We start from the raw sequence: 18,383 nt of genomic DNA, 5'->3' as shown, positions 1-18,383 counted from the left end.
ACCATCTAGACTGCAGTTGAAAGATTTGAGAGCTATAACGATCATCTCAACAGTACGAGTTCTGTTTGCTGAGCAAGGGAAAGAAGAATAAATAACACTGGAACCCAATTCACTTTCAGAGAATTTAAAGAACTCACTGAACATCATCACCTCATCACCACATTACCCAAAATGACACAGGTTTATAGAAAGACATAAAAACAGAAAGTCCTAGAAAAACTCAGCAGGTCTGGTTGCATCTGTGGAGAGAAACAGAGTTAACGTTTCCAGTTCAATACGACTCTTCTACACTTCTAAAGGAGAGTCACATTGGACTCAAAACGTTAACTCTTGTTTCCCTCGACAGATGCTGCCAGACCAACTAAGTTTTTCCAGCATTTTATTTCAGATCTCCAGCATCCGCACTATCTTATTTTTATTAAATACACATCTCTGTTTGTTCCCCAGGAGCCCTTATTCACTGCCTGCACAGGCTATTAACGCATTGCCTGCCCCACCTCTCTCGCCCTGTGAAATGTTCCTCGGATTTGAGTCGTGCCGCTGCCCGTAGTCACTCGGTTTCTCCGAGTTTGCGCAGTGGAGAGTTGAGAGTAAGATGGCGGCTGTTGAAGCGTTTGTTCTGGGGTCGCGAGCCGTCACCGCCAGTAAACGTGAGTGACGGTTGGGATAGAATGCGGTTGGCGCGCGCGAGTTCCCGGGCGCAGGAGCTGCCGCCCTGGAGAAGGTCGGCCCCGGCCGTGGAGTCGGCGTTTGCTTTAGATCCAAAACCTGATATCGATTATTGAGCGGGTCGGTCAGTGCGGGTTACATTTATTTGAAGTGAATTTGCGTTTGAATTTAGCTCAACCACCCTGAGGAATAAATATAATTGGAAGCCCGTTTACTTATTGAAGTCGATTCACTTCCACAAGATCCGATATAGGTCCTTCATCGTGTAGTTGTTCCCGCCCGAGCTCTGGGACAGTCTTTCCTATGACCTTTCCAGTCAGGTTACTGGCCCTGACACAGCACCAAAATAATCCCAATCAAGGCCACAGATTACTCCATTGCCTTTGGCATGATCGGCTACAGTGTTCTCCTCTCTTCGGTTATCTGACTCAATGAGTCTGTCTTCATGTCCCACTGTTAACTCTCAAGTGCCAGCCAGTATGTCTCTTATCAATAGCCCCTCTTTCTGCCTGTACCCTCCTACCTCAGGACTTTTCCAAGCTTCTGTCCTTGGTGGAGTCCTTCTGTTCTTCATCCATATGCTAAACCTTGACAATGTTCCTTTCTTTGATGTAGGTTCAGGTTCGGCATGTCCACTGAGGTCGAGCTCTATTTTCTTTCATCTCACTTGACCCCTCCCCTGCCTCTGCTACATCCTATGTGACTGTGATAAAAGTAAACTATCCCTTCCTGTCCTTCTCCACCTGTCTGCAGCCTTTGACATGGTTGTTCCTACCACCACCCTCCACTGTTGTCCAGCTGGATGGTACTGCTCTCATCAAGTTCCATTCTTATCCATCAAATTGTAGCCTGGATATCAATTACAATGGCTTCCCTTCCTGCTTCCATACTATTATCTCCTGTGTTCCTGATAATTTATCCTTCGCCACCTCCTAATTCTCATCTACACCTTGCTTCTCCGTGACATCATCAGAATCATCTCATCAGTTTTCACATGTACAATAACGATACCCAACTCTACCTCACCACCATCCCTCTCAGCTGGTCCACTGTTGCTAAATTATCAAACTGCTCATCCGATATCTTGTACTGGATGAGCTGAAATTTTCTCCTTTTAAATATTGGCACGACCAAAGCTATTAGGTGGAATCTTCTGCTATCAGGGAACTTAGCTGCACGTCAGACCCTGAGGAATTCCTGATTACAGCGCACATGCGCTGTAATTATCCAGGGTGTTTAAACTTCCGATGGGCTGATTTGCTTTGCTCAGGACCTTCGTGAATGTCTCTTAGATTGATCTCAATGCTGGAGACTTGAGCTAGATATGTAATACTTACCCTATAATCGTTAGACTGTTTAGTCTTTGGTATAACTCGGTGATTAACAGCGCAACCAACCAATCCAAACGACCACAAATTTCATTCCCCCCCCCGACCCAACTGCCCACCTCTGACCCGACTATCCACCGATCTACTCCCCGACATCTGCAACCCAACCATCCACTCCCATCCCTCCCTCAACCCACTACCTCACTGAAAGACCTGAGAGCTTTAAACACTTAGCTGAATATGGCAGCTAATGTGGTTTAAAAAAGGGCATAGCCTCTCCACTGCTCCTCTTCACCAGCCTTCTCTATGGAAGGCTAAGCCAGCTATTCGTTGATGCAGCCGGGATCGGAAGACCTGACTGGAAGAGCATAAATAGCAAGCGTGCAATGATCTCCGCAGTCAGCAGTGTTGCATGTAGCATCACCAGCGATCAGATCTGACCTGTTTTCTTCAGTTCCTGGTGTAAATTCCATTCTCTCACCACTGTCTCTGCCTTGCTTACTGGCTGAACCAGACTGTTTGCAACCTTGGTTTCATGTTTGATCTTCAGATGAGTTTCTGACCACACATCTGCCTCTAAGACACCTATTTCCATCTCTGTATCATCACCTGACTCTACCGCTGCCTCTGCTTATCTGCTGCCAAAATCTTCTACTGTACTTTTGTTATATCTAGATGTGATTCTTCCAATAAAGTCCTGGACAACCTCCCATATTCTCTGTAAAGTTGAGGGCGTCTAAAACTCTGCTGCCCATGTTCTTACTCGCATAAAGTCCAGTTCACCCATCACCGCTGTGCACACTGGCCTACATTGGCTCCTGGTCAACTAATGCCTAGATTTAAAAATTCTCATCCTCGTTTTCAAATCCCTTTGTGGCCTCATTCCCCTCGCCATCTTTGTAGTCTCCTCTAGTCCCATAACGCTCAATGATATCTGTATTCATCTAATTCTGGCCTCTTGAGCAACTCTGAGCTGGTCATGCCATCAGCTGCCCTGGCCGTAAACTCTGGAATTCCTCCCTTGCCGCTCCAACTCTCTCTTTATCCCTTTGAAGTGTTTCTGAAAACCTACCACTTTAATCAAGCTTTTGCCGTCCTTAATATCGTCTTATGTGGCTTGGTGTCACATTTTGCTTTATAATGTTCCTTTAAAGTGCCTTGAGATGTTTTATTATATTAAAGGTGCTATATAAATACAAGTTGTTGCTGCTGTAGGACTGATTGACATCCAGTCTTAGATTTTGTCCAATGTGATGTTAACATTTTGAATCCTCTTTTATCCTCAAGTGAGAGCAGGACTTGTTTTTGGCTGGGTTGGATGTCTCCTCTTACAAAAGACACGGAATTCAGGGCCAGCTGGATCATCTCAACCAATCTTGATTGTTTAAATGGGTTGTAAAGAAATTTCCCAGATGTTTTTCCTCATAAAATGACATGGATGGGGTGGTGTGTATATGTTGTACAACACAGGAATCACAATTTTGTGGTAAAGGCTGAAGGGAGCAGAGGGTTTTTAACCTGTCAGTCATTTTTGTAAAGAACCTGGTTAAAGCAGCATAATGTAGGCGCTTTTGACTAGAAAAGTAATGTATGGATTTAGTGAGTATTGTAACATTTAAACTGTATCTTTAAAATAAACTCCTGTGTACATGTATCGATATCAGAATGCAGGTCTGCATTTCCCTTTTGTACATTGCCTGCTCAGACTCACCAATTGTAATTCATGTTAGACAGGAATGCAAATGCTACAGGATGGATGGGATATAATACTTTAAGCACCTCAAAGATAAAAGCAGCAGATACTTGACATTTCCTTTAAGGTTATGCTTATTGTCTTTCTCCTTTTACTTTATTTAGGACTTCTGTTTTCACCAATAAGGCTTTTGAGTTCCTCAACAGGCGAGGATAAACCTTCAAAATTTCAGCCTCCACCAAAACCTGTTATTGTAGACAAAACACAGTCTGTGACAACACAAAGAAGGTAATTTACAGAAGATATTTTGTAACATGAAGATCAGATAAAGATTGTTTAAGTATGGATATTTGAATTTAAATGTAAGATTGAATATATTAATCCCAGTAAATTCCATTCCAATGTTTTTCTATTCTACAAACTTTCATGATTGTGGTTCAGAAGGATGCTAAAAATGGATTGCATCAAGAATCAAATATATGCACCCTATAATAACGGAAGTTAGTGAAGAGGTAGCAGAGCATTAAAAATGATTTTTAAAAAATCATGAGGTATGAGAGCGGAGACAAATGTTACACTTTGTTTCAGAAAGGAGAAAGGGGTGAACTAGGCAACTGTCAACTGGCTGGCCTTGGGTTGTCGTAGGATAATTATTAGGGATCATAGATTTAAAATACATAAACATTTGGGGAATGGATTGATGAGAGATGGTTGACATGGATTTGTAAAAGATAGGTAATTACTGACTTGAGAATTTTTTTAGAAAAAGTAATGGAAAGTATTAGGAGGTCTTGTGGCGCAGTGGTCACATGGGTACCTGTGGGCCAGAAGTTTCAGGTTCAAGTCTCACATAAGGACTTGATAGCCACGGAAGGTGTGTTCATAATGTGGCCAAACAGGTTGATTATCAGCCAGTAAATCCTTCCAAAACACCTGATGGCAGACTGTGAAAAGTGAGAGTGTTTCCTGGTCAGCCATACTGAAAAAGGCCATGGCAATACTTTGCCAAGCACAATCATGGACCAATCTGATGGAAGTCTATGATTGCTAATGCCCTCTTAGGGCATTGTACCTGAAGGAGGAGGAGGAATGGTAAGTATAGACATGGAGTGGGGGATGTAGTAGCTGTAACTTGTATGTATTCCTGGGAAGGATGTGACAAAATGCCACATTAGAATTTAGTTTGAGAAAACAAAGGTGCAAAGGGAGTATGGGTGGAAAAAGATGACTGAAAGGCAGACAATGCTTATAGATTTTTTTAAAAATGGATTTATCAGACCAATCTGAAAAGGGTAACAAAGTATAAGGGAGAATGACAGACAACGAGCCTAGGGATATGTGCAGATAAATTCCAGATGGATTCCAGATTGGTCCCCTTCCCTTTTCTTATCCAAATGTTGTCACTTGGCAACATCATCTGCTAAATTTCACATGCACTGACAACACCAAACTCTATATTTCAACCACCCCTCGACTCCTTCACTGCCTTTGTAACTGTTATTTCTAAACATCCGGTCTTAGATGAGCTGCAGTTCCTTGCAGCTACAAGTTGGGAAAACGAAAATTATTGCCTTCAGTCTCCGCCACAAGCTCTGTGCCCTTGCTACCGATCCCTTCATCACCTGCTTGGCCACTGTCCAGGCTGAACCAGACAGTAGTCCCAGCATTCTGTTCAACCTGAAGCTGAGTTTCCAACCTTGTATCCTCTCCAACATTAAGACTGTACTTCTGTCTCCAGCCCAATCTTCAAATGTGCTGGTACCCACTCGAGACTCAACGAATCGAGTACTGGCCCAAACAACTCCCCATCTTCAACTCTCCATAAATGTCAGTTTATTCAAACTCAGCTGCCTGTATATATCCTGCATTGCCCCACTCGCTCATCATCCTTGTATTCTCTGACTTACCTTGGAACTCAGCTCCCAAGAACCTGAAGTGTAAAATTTTCATCTTCACACCTCATATCTTTGTAACCTCCTTGAACTCTTTACTGCCTTGAACTCTCTGTACCTTTGACTTCTTGCTCCCTCCCCATCTCTTTCATCCATACTTATAGGCTGTACCTTTAGCCTTGTAGATCTTACACTCTGCAATTTTTCTCTCAATCCTTTTATCTATTCACCTCGCTCTGTTTAAGGTCCTTGTAAAAACCAAATCTTTGAACAAACTTTGGCAACCCTTGCCTCCCTCACCCCCCCAAAACCCATCTTTTTCTTTACCTATTATTTGACTACACCTCTGGGAAGCGATTTTATAATTTGCGAACAAGAGTGGAGAATTAAAATAGAATTACAGCTCAGAAGGAGGCCATTCAGCCTGTCGAGTCCAGGCAAGTTGTCTGCAAGAGCAGTTTAATTGCTCCCACTCCCCTGCCCTTTTCTCATAGCCCTGCAATTTTTTTCCCCTTCAGATACTTATCCAATTTTCTTTTGAAAGCTGCAATTGAATCTGCCTCCACCACACTCTCAAACAGTACATTCCAGATCCTAACCACTTGCTGCATAAAGGAAGATTTTCCTCATGTCGCTTTTGCTTCTTTTGCCAAATACCTTAAATCTATGTCCTCCGGTTTTTAACCCTTTTGTCAATGGGACTGGTTTTTTTTCTGTTTTCTTTGTCTATACCCCTCATGATTTTGAACAGCTCTATCAAATCTCTCAGAGTTCTCTGCTCTAAGGAGAACAACCCCAACAGCTCCAATCTAACCAGCAAGTCTGGAGGAGGTTGTAGATAGAACAGAGAGAGGGCTTGGAGGGACTTGAAGATGTGTTAGGATTTTAAAAGTAACCCATCGGAGGCAGAAATCTATGTGGATCATTATAACAAGGATGATGCATGGAGTGGGGTTTAAGGAGACCAGGATATATGTAATCGTAATTTGAGCAAGTTAGGTGTTTATGGAGGTTGGATGAGGGAGGCCCCGCAAGGCAAGCATGGGAATAGTCAATTCTGGAAGTGAACACAATTTTAGGAGCAGGAGTAGGCCATTTGGCCCCTCGAGCCTGCTCCACCATTTGATAAGATCATGCATGATCTGGTTGTGGCCTCAACTCCACTTATCTGTCCAGCCCCATAACCCTTGACTCCCTTGTCAATCAAAAATCTAACTTAGCCTTGAATATATTCAATGACCCAGCCTCCATTGCTTTCTAAGGTAGAAAATTTCACAGACTAACAGCCCTCAGAGAAAAAAAAATTCTCCTTATCTTAGTCTTAAATGGGAGACCCCTAATTTTTAAACTGTATTCCCTAGTTCTAGACTCCCCAACAAGGGGAAACATCCTCTCAGCATCCACCCTGTCAAGCATGTTTCAGTAAAATCACCTCTCATTCTCCTAAGCTCCAATGAATATAGGCCCAACCTGCTCAATCTTTCCTCATGAGCTAACCCTTTCATCCCAGAAATCAGTCATGAACCTTCGCTGAACTGCTTCTAATTTAGTTATATCCTTTCTTAATTAAGGTGACCAAAACTGTACTTCAGATGTGGTCTGGCTTAGGCCCTGTACAGCTGCAACAACACTTCCCTACTTTTATACTCTTATTTCCTTTGCAATAATGTCAATGTTCCAATTGCCTTCCTAATCACTTGCTGCAATTGCATACCAACTTTTTGTGATTCATGTATCAAGACATTCAGATTTTTCTGTACCGTAGAGTTCTGCAGTCTCTCTCCATTCAAATAATATACTACTTTTTTATTCTTCCTGCCAAAGTGGACAAGTTCACATTTTCCCACATTATACTCCATCTGCCAAATTTTGAAGAAGTGTGACTTATGGTTTCGGCCATGGAAGATCTGCAACAGAGGTGAAAATGGGCATGTTCCAGAGATGGAAATAAATGGTCTTCATGAAGGAGGATATTAATGTTCAAAGCGTGCCAAGATTTCAGGCAATCTTATACAGCCTGAAAGGTGCCAGGAGGGGCTTGGAATCAGTGCTAAGAGAGTGAAGTTTGTAGCAGATACAAAAAATGGTGTTGGTCTTCTCAATGTTCAACTAAATTAAAACAAGGATGAAAGTTGAGTTATGTGAAAAAACTCTTGAACGCAAAAGATTGAGGAAGATTTATTTGAGGTATTGAAAATGATAGATGGAATAGATACGTTAATCATAGATAAGCATTGGGATGTAATTCAAAAAGGCCATTACCTCAGCAAGCACTAAATAAATAAAGGGCAAAATAAAATTATTCAAAGGGTTATCTTGCTGTGAATGCTTTGTCACGTGATCAATGCTAAGCTGATTCAGCTTTTGAAAAATACAGGACAATTATTTAAAGATAACAGGATGTGGGGAGAAAGCAGGAAAATAGGATCTATTTAGGGAAGAAATAGGACTCAGCAAAATTATCCTCTGTACGGACTTAATCTGACCACAGCTAGAAAGGACTGACTGGTCTCTTCCTGTGCTAAAATTCCTGTTTTTTTACATGAGCAATAGATTACATTTTACCTTTGAAGTTTTAATAGAACAAGTTTATAGGGGAGAAATAGTGGCATAGCGGTAATGTCACTGGACTAGTAATCCAGAGGCCCAGACTATTGTTCTGGGGATACAGGTTCAAATCTCACCATGGCAGCTGGTGAAATTTGAATTCAATTAACAAATTTGGGGTTAACAAAAAATTATCAAAGCTAGTCTTAGTCATGGTGCCACAAAACTGTCATTGATTGTTGTAAAGACGCATCTGGGTCACTAATGTCCTTTAGGGAGGAAAATCTGTTGTCCTTACCTGGTCTGGCCTATGTGTGACTCCAGACCTACAGCAATGTGTTAACTCTTAACTGCCTTCTGAAATATTCAGTTCAAGGGCAAATAGGGGATGGGCAACAAATGCTGGCCTTGTCAACAATGTCCACATCCTTGAAATCATCCTGATTGCTGAATATCTTTGAACTATTCTCTTACAGGTTTGTAAGCCCTGAGTTCATAATGCGAAGAGGCAGAACAAATCCCCTAAAATTCAGCATAGAGAGAAAGGATATGGCTCAGAGACGGAAAGTGCTGAATATACCAGAATTCTACGTAGGTTAGTTATGTTACATGCTTAATAAATCAGACTTGCTTACATAGGTAAAGTAGCTGGACACAAATTGTAACATTGACATGTAGAAGAAAATGCTTTGCTAAACTTTATTGACCATGTAATAGAAAACTGTTATATTACAGCTTTACGATCGTTGGGTCCATGTGATGCCATGTACAGCTCGTGATCACAATGTAATTTACTGTTGTACATAAATGCTTTACTTTTACTGGGCAATGATTACATTGCAAGCAAATTGTTGGGCACCCATCTTAGTGACTGGTTTTTGTGGTCATTGTGACACAGCTGAGTTTTGTGTTGCAAACTGATAAGATCAGGGGTGGATAGAAATGATCTTAAATGTTGCCTTTATACTTAGAAGGGCTCCTAAGCCACTAAGTACAGGTACATTAACAATCTACCTTTTGCTACAGTGTAATCATTGTGCTTTAATGCATCTGCTATAAAGTCATTACCATCTGCTGGGCTGTACTGTTACTAATAATGCACAGATACCTACCAGTTTTACACAGCCTTGATGTGTGATGAGCTAGCATCAGTATTATATTATTCTATGTACAACCCTGGCCAACCTCATCTTTCAATATTCAAATAGCCTAATGAACCCAACAGACATTGAAACTTCCTACCACCAGCTGTACTTAAGTCTATAAATAAATACTGATTTTATAACTTGTGTGAATCAACACTGTGGAAATTTCAGTATTTGTAAAATTTGACCTGAATATTTTCAGCATTCTATTTCCAGCATCTGCAATATTTTGCTTTTGTAAAATTTCTCTTCAGTGCCACTGTTTTATGTTTTTACAATATACTTTAAATAGGTAGCACTGTCTATTCACTTGCAGCACAGTATTTTTATATGCTCATCACTGGTGATTTTTAGCTGCAAAATAAAAATGCATGAAACAATGGTGAAACAATGCTTGCAGCTTCTGTTAAAGAAATAACTTGAGGTAACTTTTTTTTATATTCAGTTGTATGTATATGTAATCATTCACAATGGATTTCACTTCCCACTCAATAAGAATGTAGTTTACATCTTTTTATGAACCTAAACAGATAAAGAATTAATTAAGCTATATTCAGTGTGGTGCAATATAAGATTCAAAATGAAGATGTATCTGTTGAAACAAAATATATTTTAAATCAGTTTGAAATTTCATCTATATTTGCAAAAAAAATTTTACATTTGGAATATTTTTAAATGGAAGCTGACTTGAAAAATGTACTGCCTTTTTTTCCTAATGGAGACTGTTCTGTATTGCCTGTTCATATCGGATGTAGCAGACAAACCTGAATTTAAAAGAGAGTTAAAGTCCCAGATCAGGGAGCTTACCTGAAATGCTTTAGTTCAAACGTTTAGAGAATGATATTTCTACGCCATTTTTTAACACTTTCACCCTTTTTGCCAATAGGAAGTATCCTTGCTGTTAGTATGGCAGACACAAACGCTAATAGCAAAGTCAACAAATTTGTTGGAATCTGTATCCAAAGATCAGGAAAAGGATTAGGGGCTACTTTTGTCCTTAGAAATATCATAGATGGACAAGGTAGGTTTTTAATGTTTGTCATTAACTTTTAAATTTTTCCAAATCATTATGAATGTGATTAGAATTTTACTGGTTTAAAAGAAATAACTTTTTAAAACATTGATCTTTTCTAATCAGTAAGCTTAATGGTGGAGCCATATTGTGGCAAAGTTGCATTACTTCAGAAACAAATTAAACATCTATTTTGACAAGAGCATATAAAGGCAATTATCCTGCTGCTTGTGCTGAAAATTTTCATCCAAACAGGAAAATGGCTGCAGAAGCTGACTGCTGGGGCTTGAAAGGCTAGAGCTGTTTCTTAGGCTAGGAATTTCCAGCCCCACTTGCGGCGGACAGGAGTGGAAAATAGTGGGAGATTGTAAAAATCGGTTTCATGTCATTGTAAAACCAGTTTGCGATCATCTGCTCCACCTGCCAATGATGGTCCGCGTTTCCCATCACAGTATGTTGGGAACCTAATTTCAATGCATTAGCATCTCATAAGCCCTGCTCGCTGGAATCATCCCCCCGAAGCTGGATCATGAAGTCATTGCACAGAGACGTGTTTCACAACGTGCACCTGGTGACCTGCACTCCGCTTGAGACTTTGAGGTTCGTTTGCCTACCTTGCTTCGGGCAGCACTCATAGTCATCAGTGCCAGGCTTTGTAGGCAGCACCACGTCGCTGTTAGAGAGGCTCATGGCAAAGCCTGTACCTACCCAACCAGCGGGGGTGGCTTCTCACCAGCTGCGGGGCTAGGGCTTGCTTGCAGAAGGAGGGAAGTGGCCTCAGGCAAGGGAAGAGGCTGCAAGGTTAGGGCCCTACTGAAGAAGGCAGTATACCAGGGTGTGTGTGGGGGTACATGTTGAACTGTGCAAGTGGCCTCAAGTTGTTGAGGGCTGAAGTGCATGGAGGGCTTAGGCACCTCCACCTCAGAATGTCCATGGGCTAACAAACAGATATCCACCACAAAAACAATGGGATCAAGGAATACAGGGGAAGGACTGAGAGGTCTTTGACATTAACTTCCTCAGCGACAGAGGGGGGTTCCATACTTGCACAGGGAGGGTCCAAGCTGGGTGTGACAGTGAAAGCTCAGCACCACCATATTCAAACCTGCAGAGATTGCGTAATACAAAATGTAAACCTGCTGGTGAGGGCTGTGCGGGCAGCTTGTTGGCCAGCTGAATGCACTGGGGTGGAGATTAAAGGAGAAGTCAACTGAACTGAGCAGAGAGGCACACTTAGGACATGTTAGTAGTCTCTCAACAACATTGCAGGGAATCACCAAAGTGAAGCAATAATGTGCATTCATGCGAGACTAATCGTGCAGTGGCGCTAATCGACCACCTTGGTTTAAATCCTCACAGCATGGAAATTCCCCAGATCGATAAAGACTCTTAGAGAATTTGGGCAACTGGACAAGCTGCAGAAGCATCTTTCAGTGGTGACACTGGACAGTTCACAGAACAGAAGCCTCAGGACCCTTCAAAATATCTCTCATCCTGACTAAATATTGACGCTCATGTGTTTTCCAAAGACTCTAGTATTACAGTTCTGTGAATGAGGATGCCAGCGCCTCATCCAGGCACCTGGTCAAAGCAATCTCATAGTAGTTGCTCATGTGAAGGGTGAGAAGAGAGGACCTTGATACACACCCTGCACTACCCATCCTCTCAGAAGTGAATACTTGCTGTCATGGGAACAAAGCCCATGAACCCACATTTGCTGATGAGTCATTGACAGAAAGCGGACCTTCGCAGATGAATCCTGATTCTTGTCTGTTTCTCACTGATGCTGCAGAGAGGAAGCCATCAGGAAGTTGAAGCCTGGATTCATTGCTGCCTGTATAATAGCATACAGGCACGAGAGAAGAAGGAGGATGGCGACAGAGGAGGCTGGCTTGCCAAAGGGAGAAGCAAAACCCTCAAGACCAAAGGACAGCAGGGTCCCTCTGGACGCAGAGCAGAAACGTTGTGCGTAGGTGCCTAGCTAAACTCAGGGTGTATTGACATTGCATTTTTATCTGTAGATGAGCGAGAACCAGTGTCGCTGATGCTTCTGCATGTCCAGGGATCTGGTGACTCTTATTTTCCACATTCTCCAGGAATTGGCGCCACAGGAACTGGGAGGGCATCCATTGCCAGTTGCTCTGAAAGCGACAGCCGCACTCAACTTCTACGCCACTGGATCCTTCCAGGGCTCGACTGAGGACCTCTGCAGTGTCTTTTGGGCATCCATGTACAAATGCATACATGAGGTCACAGGTGTCCTTTTTGCCAAGGCCCACAATTACACTAACATCGACAGAGATCAAGCAAACTAGGACGCCAGAGCAGTGGGCTTTGTAGAGATTCCTGGGTTTCCACAGGTGCAGGGTGTCATCAACTGCACTCATGCTTCATGGCAGCAGGCACTCCAATACATGAACAGGAAAGGCATCCAGTTGCTCAACGTACAGCTGGTGTGAGACCATAACAAACAAATCCTGCAGGTTTACGCCAGATACTCATGAAGCGTCCATGACTCATACATCTTGAGCAGATCGCAGATCTCGGACATCTTTGAGGGTCCTCACAGGATTCAGGCCGGCTCCTCGGTAATAAAAGGTACCCACAAAGAACTTGGCTGATGACGCCCGTTCGGTGGCCTCAGAGTTCTGCAGAGAGAAGGTACAATGAAGCTCATGCTACCCGGACATTAGTGGAGCACACCATAGGGGTCCTAAAAATGTGATTCCGATGCCTGGATAGATCTGACAGAGCACTCCAGTACACTCCTCAGAGGGTCTCATGGATCACCGCGGCTTGCTGCATGCTCCACAACCTGTTGGGGGGAAGGAGGATTTGCCAGATGCTGACATGGAGGAGCTGCACCTCTCCTCCGATGAGGAGGACCTTGAAGGGGTTGAGTGTGATGAGGTCGAGAAAGCCGAGGCTGCAGATAAAGTGCCATAGCACTGGCCAGACAAGGCAGGCGTGCATGTGAGGGCTTTGTAGCCACCAGATTCCAGGAGGGGGATGACTAGTTGCAGTGAATATCCTCGTGGAAAAGTGCCCTCCATTGTGGGCCAACACAAATAGCAGCTTTGCTATTCCTCTTTTCAACAATGCACTTCAAAATGAGAGCGAGCAGTTCCACATCAGGCTCACCTTGCCCTGATCCTTTGAAAGATGATGAAGTCTCGGGAGCATGTGTCTTTGCTGAGATGAGGCAGTGACTGGAGGAGGGCATCCTGCCATCAGGCATCCGAAGGTGCCCTCATCAAGCATCTCTCTGACATCCCAATCGCAACGACAGCCTATAAGAGGCAGGACCTGTTCCACTATCCTGAGTGGGTTCGTGGGTGATAGCTTTCACACTCAAGGAGATCCATCTCCAGCATCGGGACATCCGTGTAACCTCGATGGTGAAACTGATAGGTGACACTTGGGCCATGGCATCAGAGGACATTCCACAGGTCTCAATCCATTTAGAGATCAGTCAGTCCTCTATGCCACCTTCTCAATCCCATTGACATCCAGCACACTCAGTCAGGGATGATTGCCTGCATTTATCCTCACCTTTCTATGGGTGTGTACCACCTGAGGATGAATTCATTCAACCAGTTGCCTGCCAGACCTTAAAATGCCTCCTCTTTAACACAGACATTGTGCTCTCATGGCCATTCCTGGCCCTAGTGAACTGAAAAGTGCTCAGAGACCATGAAGCCCTCAAGGTCATGTGTCATTTCTAATAAAGGGCACACTTCCGCTTCACTACATCTTTGTTGCTATCCCATTGCTCCCTCAGTATTGTGTGAAGCAACAATGTGCACATCTAGACCATGCTGAAAGGCTCCAATGCCAGCCAGGTATGACCACTTGGAATTAGCATCAGTGTTCGCGGCCAGTGCTCATGTGGGGAGGCACAGCGCTGCATCCATACATTGAGACGAGAGTCTATGGCCACAACACAGACAGCCACAGGGTGAGAGACGCCCAGGGCTGTCGGTTCGAGCACCAGGATAATAACTCAGAGCCAGACTTTCATCAACTTGAGGTGGCAATGAGCTCGCATTTATTGGTCAGCTTATTAAATCCCAGAAAGTCGCAAATGCAGTTGCATACAGGAGCACACAGGAGCTTTGAGTATGGGCTCATAGCATGAAAGCCCTGGCAGCTGACAAAGTACATTGAGTTCCAGGATATATAACCCTTCTCCATCCATTAACACATCTGTCCTTCGACACTACACCTTCATCTTTCAATCATGCAATGAGATGGGAGAACACCTGTATCTATGTTACACAGCCAAAAGTGAACATGACATGACCCTGCAAAGCATATGTAGGACGTGCCTTGCACAAGCACACTTAAAATTAAGGACAAGGCACCACTGATGTCGGAAATTATCTGAAAACGGCCAGACACTCTGGTGAAATGGGAGCAGACTGCACAGACGAGATGTCCATGATAGCGACAGCTGCATTATGGTGGGGGGGGACCATGGTATATCACCTGATTGACTGCAACACACCTCCATGAAAAGGAGGCATACATAAAAGGAGATACAGAATGGGTGATATTTACAGTTGTGCACATTATAATATGTTGTGAGCACCTGTGCCACCATATTTGACTTCCCTGAGTCAAATGCTACGTATGGGTGCATCTCTGACATCCACAGCAGAGATGGAGACCGTCCATGATGACCTTGGTGGGTGTCCCCTGGAGGTTCCCAGCCTGGTTTGGGTGTCCTGCAGTGGAGCAGGTGCACCCTTCTCAGTTTGTGGAGGTGGAGGTGATGGGGTCACAGGAAGATGGGATTTGGATTGGCCAGACACTCCTGAAGCCACCTGGGTGGGTGGTTCCTGGGTGTCCAGCTGCTAGTGGTCCTCCCTATTGGGTGCCCGAGGGCCCCTGGGTGACTCCTTGAGGAGAAGGGACAGCTGCAGTGAGATGAAGATGTCCCCCCCACCCCTCTCGCGTTGACATGCATGGACTCCTCCATCGTCCCTTGCAATCTGAGGAGTGCAGCAGACATCTCTTCCTGATGTTCCTGTGCTTGTCACTGTAGCTCCACCAACTGATTTAGGACCAAGTCCAGAGGCTCGTCATCTGACGGACTCAGCAGATTTGCTGCCTCCACCGGTCCTTCAAGTGCCAGCAACTTCGGATATCCCTGCCTCCACCTGCTGTGTACCAGACTGTGACCCCGATCCTGTTCTAAATCCAGGTCCCGAGACGTGTGATCCTTTGCGTTGGTGGAGGGTGTGGGTGAGTGCTGTGACGGGTCTTCAAGGCTGCTTATTTCTAATTCCTCATCCGAGGTGTCCTCTTGGCTGGAGCTGAGGGCCTGGCTGGCTGAGGGTGTCAGGCACTTGGCAGAACTGCCTATGAAAGAATTAGTGCATGGCAGCCAAGTGAAAAATAGGAGAGAGCACTCATAGTAGGGTTGATTGAGGGATGATCTGGTGCACGTTCCTCACGTGGGTGTTTACTGTCAACCTTACTGTCATCGCAGGAATGGTTCACGTTTTCTCCGGGTAGCTCAATAGTGTGATTTTCGAAAGCGGTGTGAGGACCTTGATGTTCAGCACTCCACCCTTGGTCTGGGACCTCTCCCTTTTATTCTGCACAATCTTGTCCGGCATAAAGACAGATGGAGAGTGTGAGCAAGGTGCATGCTAGGGAAGATGAGACAGATGCCAGATGTGTGTGCGCAGAGTAGAGGCATGGGCAGGATGAGGAGGCGATCTCCAGAGATGAGGCAAGATGAAGATGTAAGGGTGTGGATGAGAGAGTCAGATGCTAGTGAATGCATGATGGGCTTGTTAGTAGGTGAGTTTAGAGTGATGAGATGGTTGTCTTACCCTGGCAGCACAGATGAGATAATTCATCCTCTTTCAGTACTGGATGGTTGACCTCTTCTGTGCAGCATTGCCACCGCCTCCCAAGCCAGAGTGGTGAGATTGCTGGACCTCCTGCAGTCAGAGCAGGAGTAGAGGACATCGCGGTGGGCCTCCACGCCATCCAAATATGCACTTTTCTTGGCTTTCAGGGCCATGTCTTCACTGAAGCAGTCCTGGACTGCAAGCATCAAGGACTGTGCACACGGCTTTAGTTTAAATATGACACCCGGAGTGAGGAAGCAATGAGGTAACGGCATGACAGGCGAATCAGTGCTCTCGCCAGCAATATGGTATGTTTCCCGCGTCTGCATAATTTAATGAGGCGGGATGCAAATATGGCGTGAAAACCCACCATTGTGTCCAGTGGGGAAAAGGTCAATTTTCACACCCTCTCCCGCACTTAGTGCAATTCAGAGAAAATTCCACCCTTAGGGACTTTTGCTGTTACAGATGCATTGTTATTTAAAAAGTAACTTTGGTAGTACATGGTACCATCTCTACATTGTGCTCTTAAGTTAGGTTTGATCATCTTTGCTTTTAATTTTCCCAAAGTGCTACACATTAAATGTTGGTGCAAAGCAGTTTTGGGTTTACATAAATGCTAAAATGCATACATCAGTTAAGATCTAAAATGACTCCAAAGCAGTCACCCCTCCACTACCCTCCCCACCCCGGCCCATTTCAACCACGCTGAGCCCAGACTCTTGACACTTAACCTGCATTAAACAGTAACTGCAGCATTGGAGAAACTGCTTCGTGTTGACACTACAGTTTTAATGTAGATATGCTGGTCCCTGTATGAATTTTTAAAAACTTTAGCATTGAGCTCGAAACGATGCAATTGTTGGTAGCCAACACTTAAATTTGATTTTTTTTTGCCTCTTAGGCAGAAATGGCAAGAAAAAGTAACAACCAGAATTGATAAAAATGCAACAACAGGACCACATTTTGTATTGGGCATGTTGGCAATTATCATTGAGGGTGCTTTGTAATTATTGTTTTTTTTCTTATCTTGACAAATTTTAATTAAACTAGTGATGTTTCTTATTCATTCTAGGTGTTGAGATCTGCTATGACATGTATAGTCCTCGAATTCAGCAGATTGAAGTGCTGAAGCTGGAAAAGAGACTGGATGATAACTTAATGTATCTACGCGATGCTCTACCAGAGTACAGCACTTTTGATTTTAACATGAAACTTGTACCTAACCCTACTTGTTCTGAGGTCCCTATCAATTTGGTAAGAAACTATCAATGAAAGTTATGTAAGCATTTAATTTCAATATTCTACAGATTCTATACACTTTATAAAATCCATTGAAACTTTAAATAAAATTCCAGACTAAATGATAAATGGCTTTCATTTTATAATTTACCAAAATATGGGGTGTAAGTAATGAAGTGCAATCTCTAAGTTTGTGGCTTGCTTCTTGAGCTCTTTTTTCTGACTTTTAAACAGCTGAAAGTAAAAATGAAACCAAAACCATGGTCAAAACGTTGGGAACGTCCGCAGTTCAAGGTGCAGGGTATACGGTTTGATCTGTCTCTCACAGAAGAACAAATGGAGGAAGCCAAAAAGCACGATAGACCCTGGCTTGAATATGATATGATGAGAGAATATGATACATCTAAGATTGAGAAAAACATGGAGCTATATTTACAAAACGAGCTGAATAAATGACACTTCTAGGGTGTATTTATGTGCGTAGGAATCGAGTACTGCTGGTGAGATTGAAAAATTGTCGTAACTGTTGGTACAAGAGGTAAAGATCAGAATTTGTTTATTACACTGTCATAACTGATGTTTTTAAACTACAGCTTTGTGTTGTTTCAGTCATGTACATGGGAGAGTATATATTTTATGTTCACATTAGGAAAGCTGAAATGCTGTAGGTACTTTTAAAAGAGCATTCCCTGGAAATAATGTTAAACTCTGAAGGTTTAATCTGTGCTTTTCCAAATAATCAGTATTTAAATTGCATCACTTTCATGAAGATATCCTTATTATAAAGACAGAAAGTGTTTTTAGTTCACTCTGTAATTTTGTCCTGTCATTATTGCCCATGTATTTAAGTGAAAAAATAAACCGATTTATTTCAAATATTTATACACTTCAGGAAGGAGCCGGTATAGATTTTCTTTTCTTTTACCTTGACCCAAGGTGCATATTTTTTTTTTTCAAGTTGGCCAGAGGAATGCTCAACCTCAAACACAAT

General features: G+C 43.3%; 1 protein-coding gene across 1 annotated transcript; it reads left to right on the top strand.

Moving 5' to 3' along the window:
• Positions 1-559: 559 nt before the first annotated feature.
• mrpl19 (mitochondrial ribosomal protein L19) lies at positions 560-18,344 on the top strand. Its single transcript, XM_078542063.1, has 6 exons — positions 560-650; positions 3,855-3,978; positions 8,606-8,724; positions 10,161-10,295; positions 17,226-17,407; positions 17,627-18,344. The coding sequence occupies exons 1-6, from the start codon at positions 596-598 to the stop codon at positions 17,846-17,848; spliced, it is 837 nt and encodes a 278-aa protein (XP_078398189.1). The 5' UTR covers positions 560-595; the 3' UTR covers positions 17,849-18,344.
• The last annotated feature ends 39 nt before the right edge of the window (positions 18,345-18,383 follow it).

The sequence above is a fragment of the Cetorhinus maximus genome, chromosome 5, assembly GCF_964194155.1.
Source record: "Cetorhinus maximus chromosome 5, sCetMax3.hap1.1, whole genome shotgun sequence".
Taxonomy (NCBI): Eukaryota; Metazoa; Chordata; class Chondrichthyes; order Lamniformes; family Cetorhinidae; genus Cetorhinus; species Cetorhinus maximus.
This window is presented reverse-complemented; position numbering and strand designations above follow the sequence as displayed.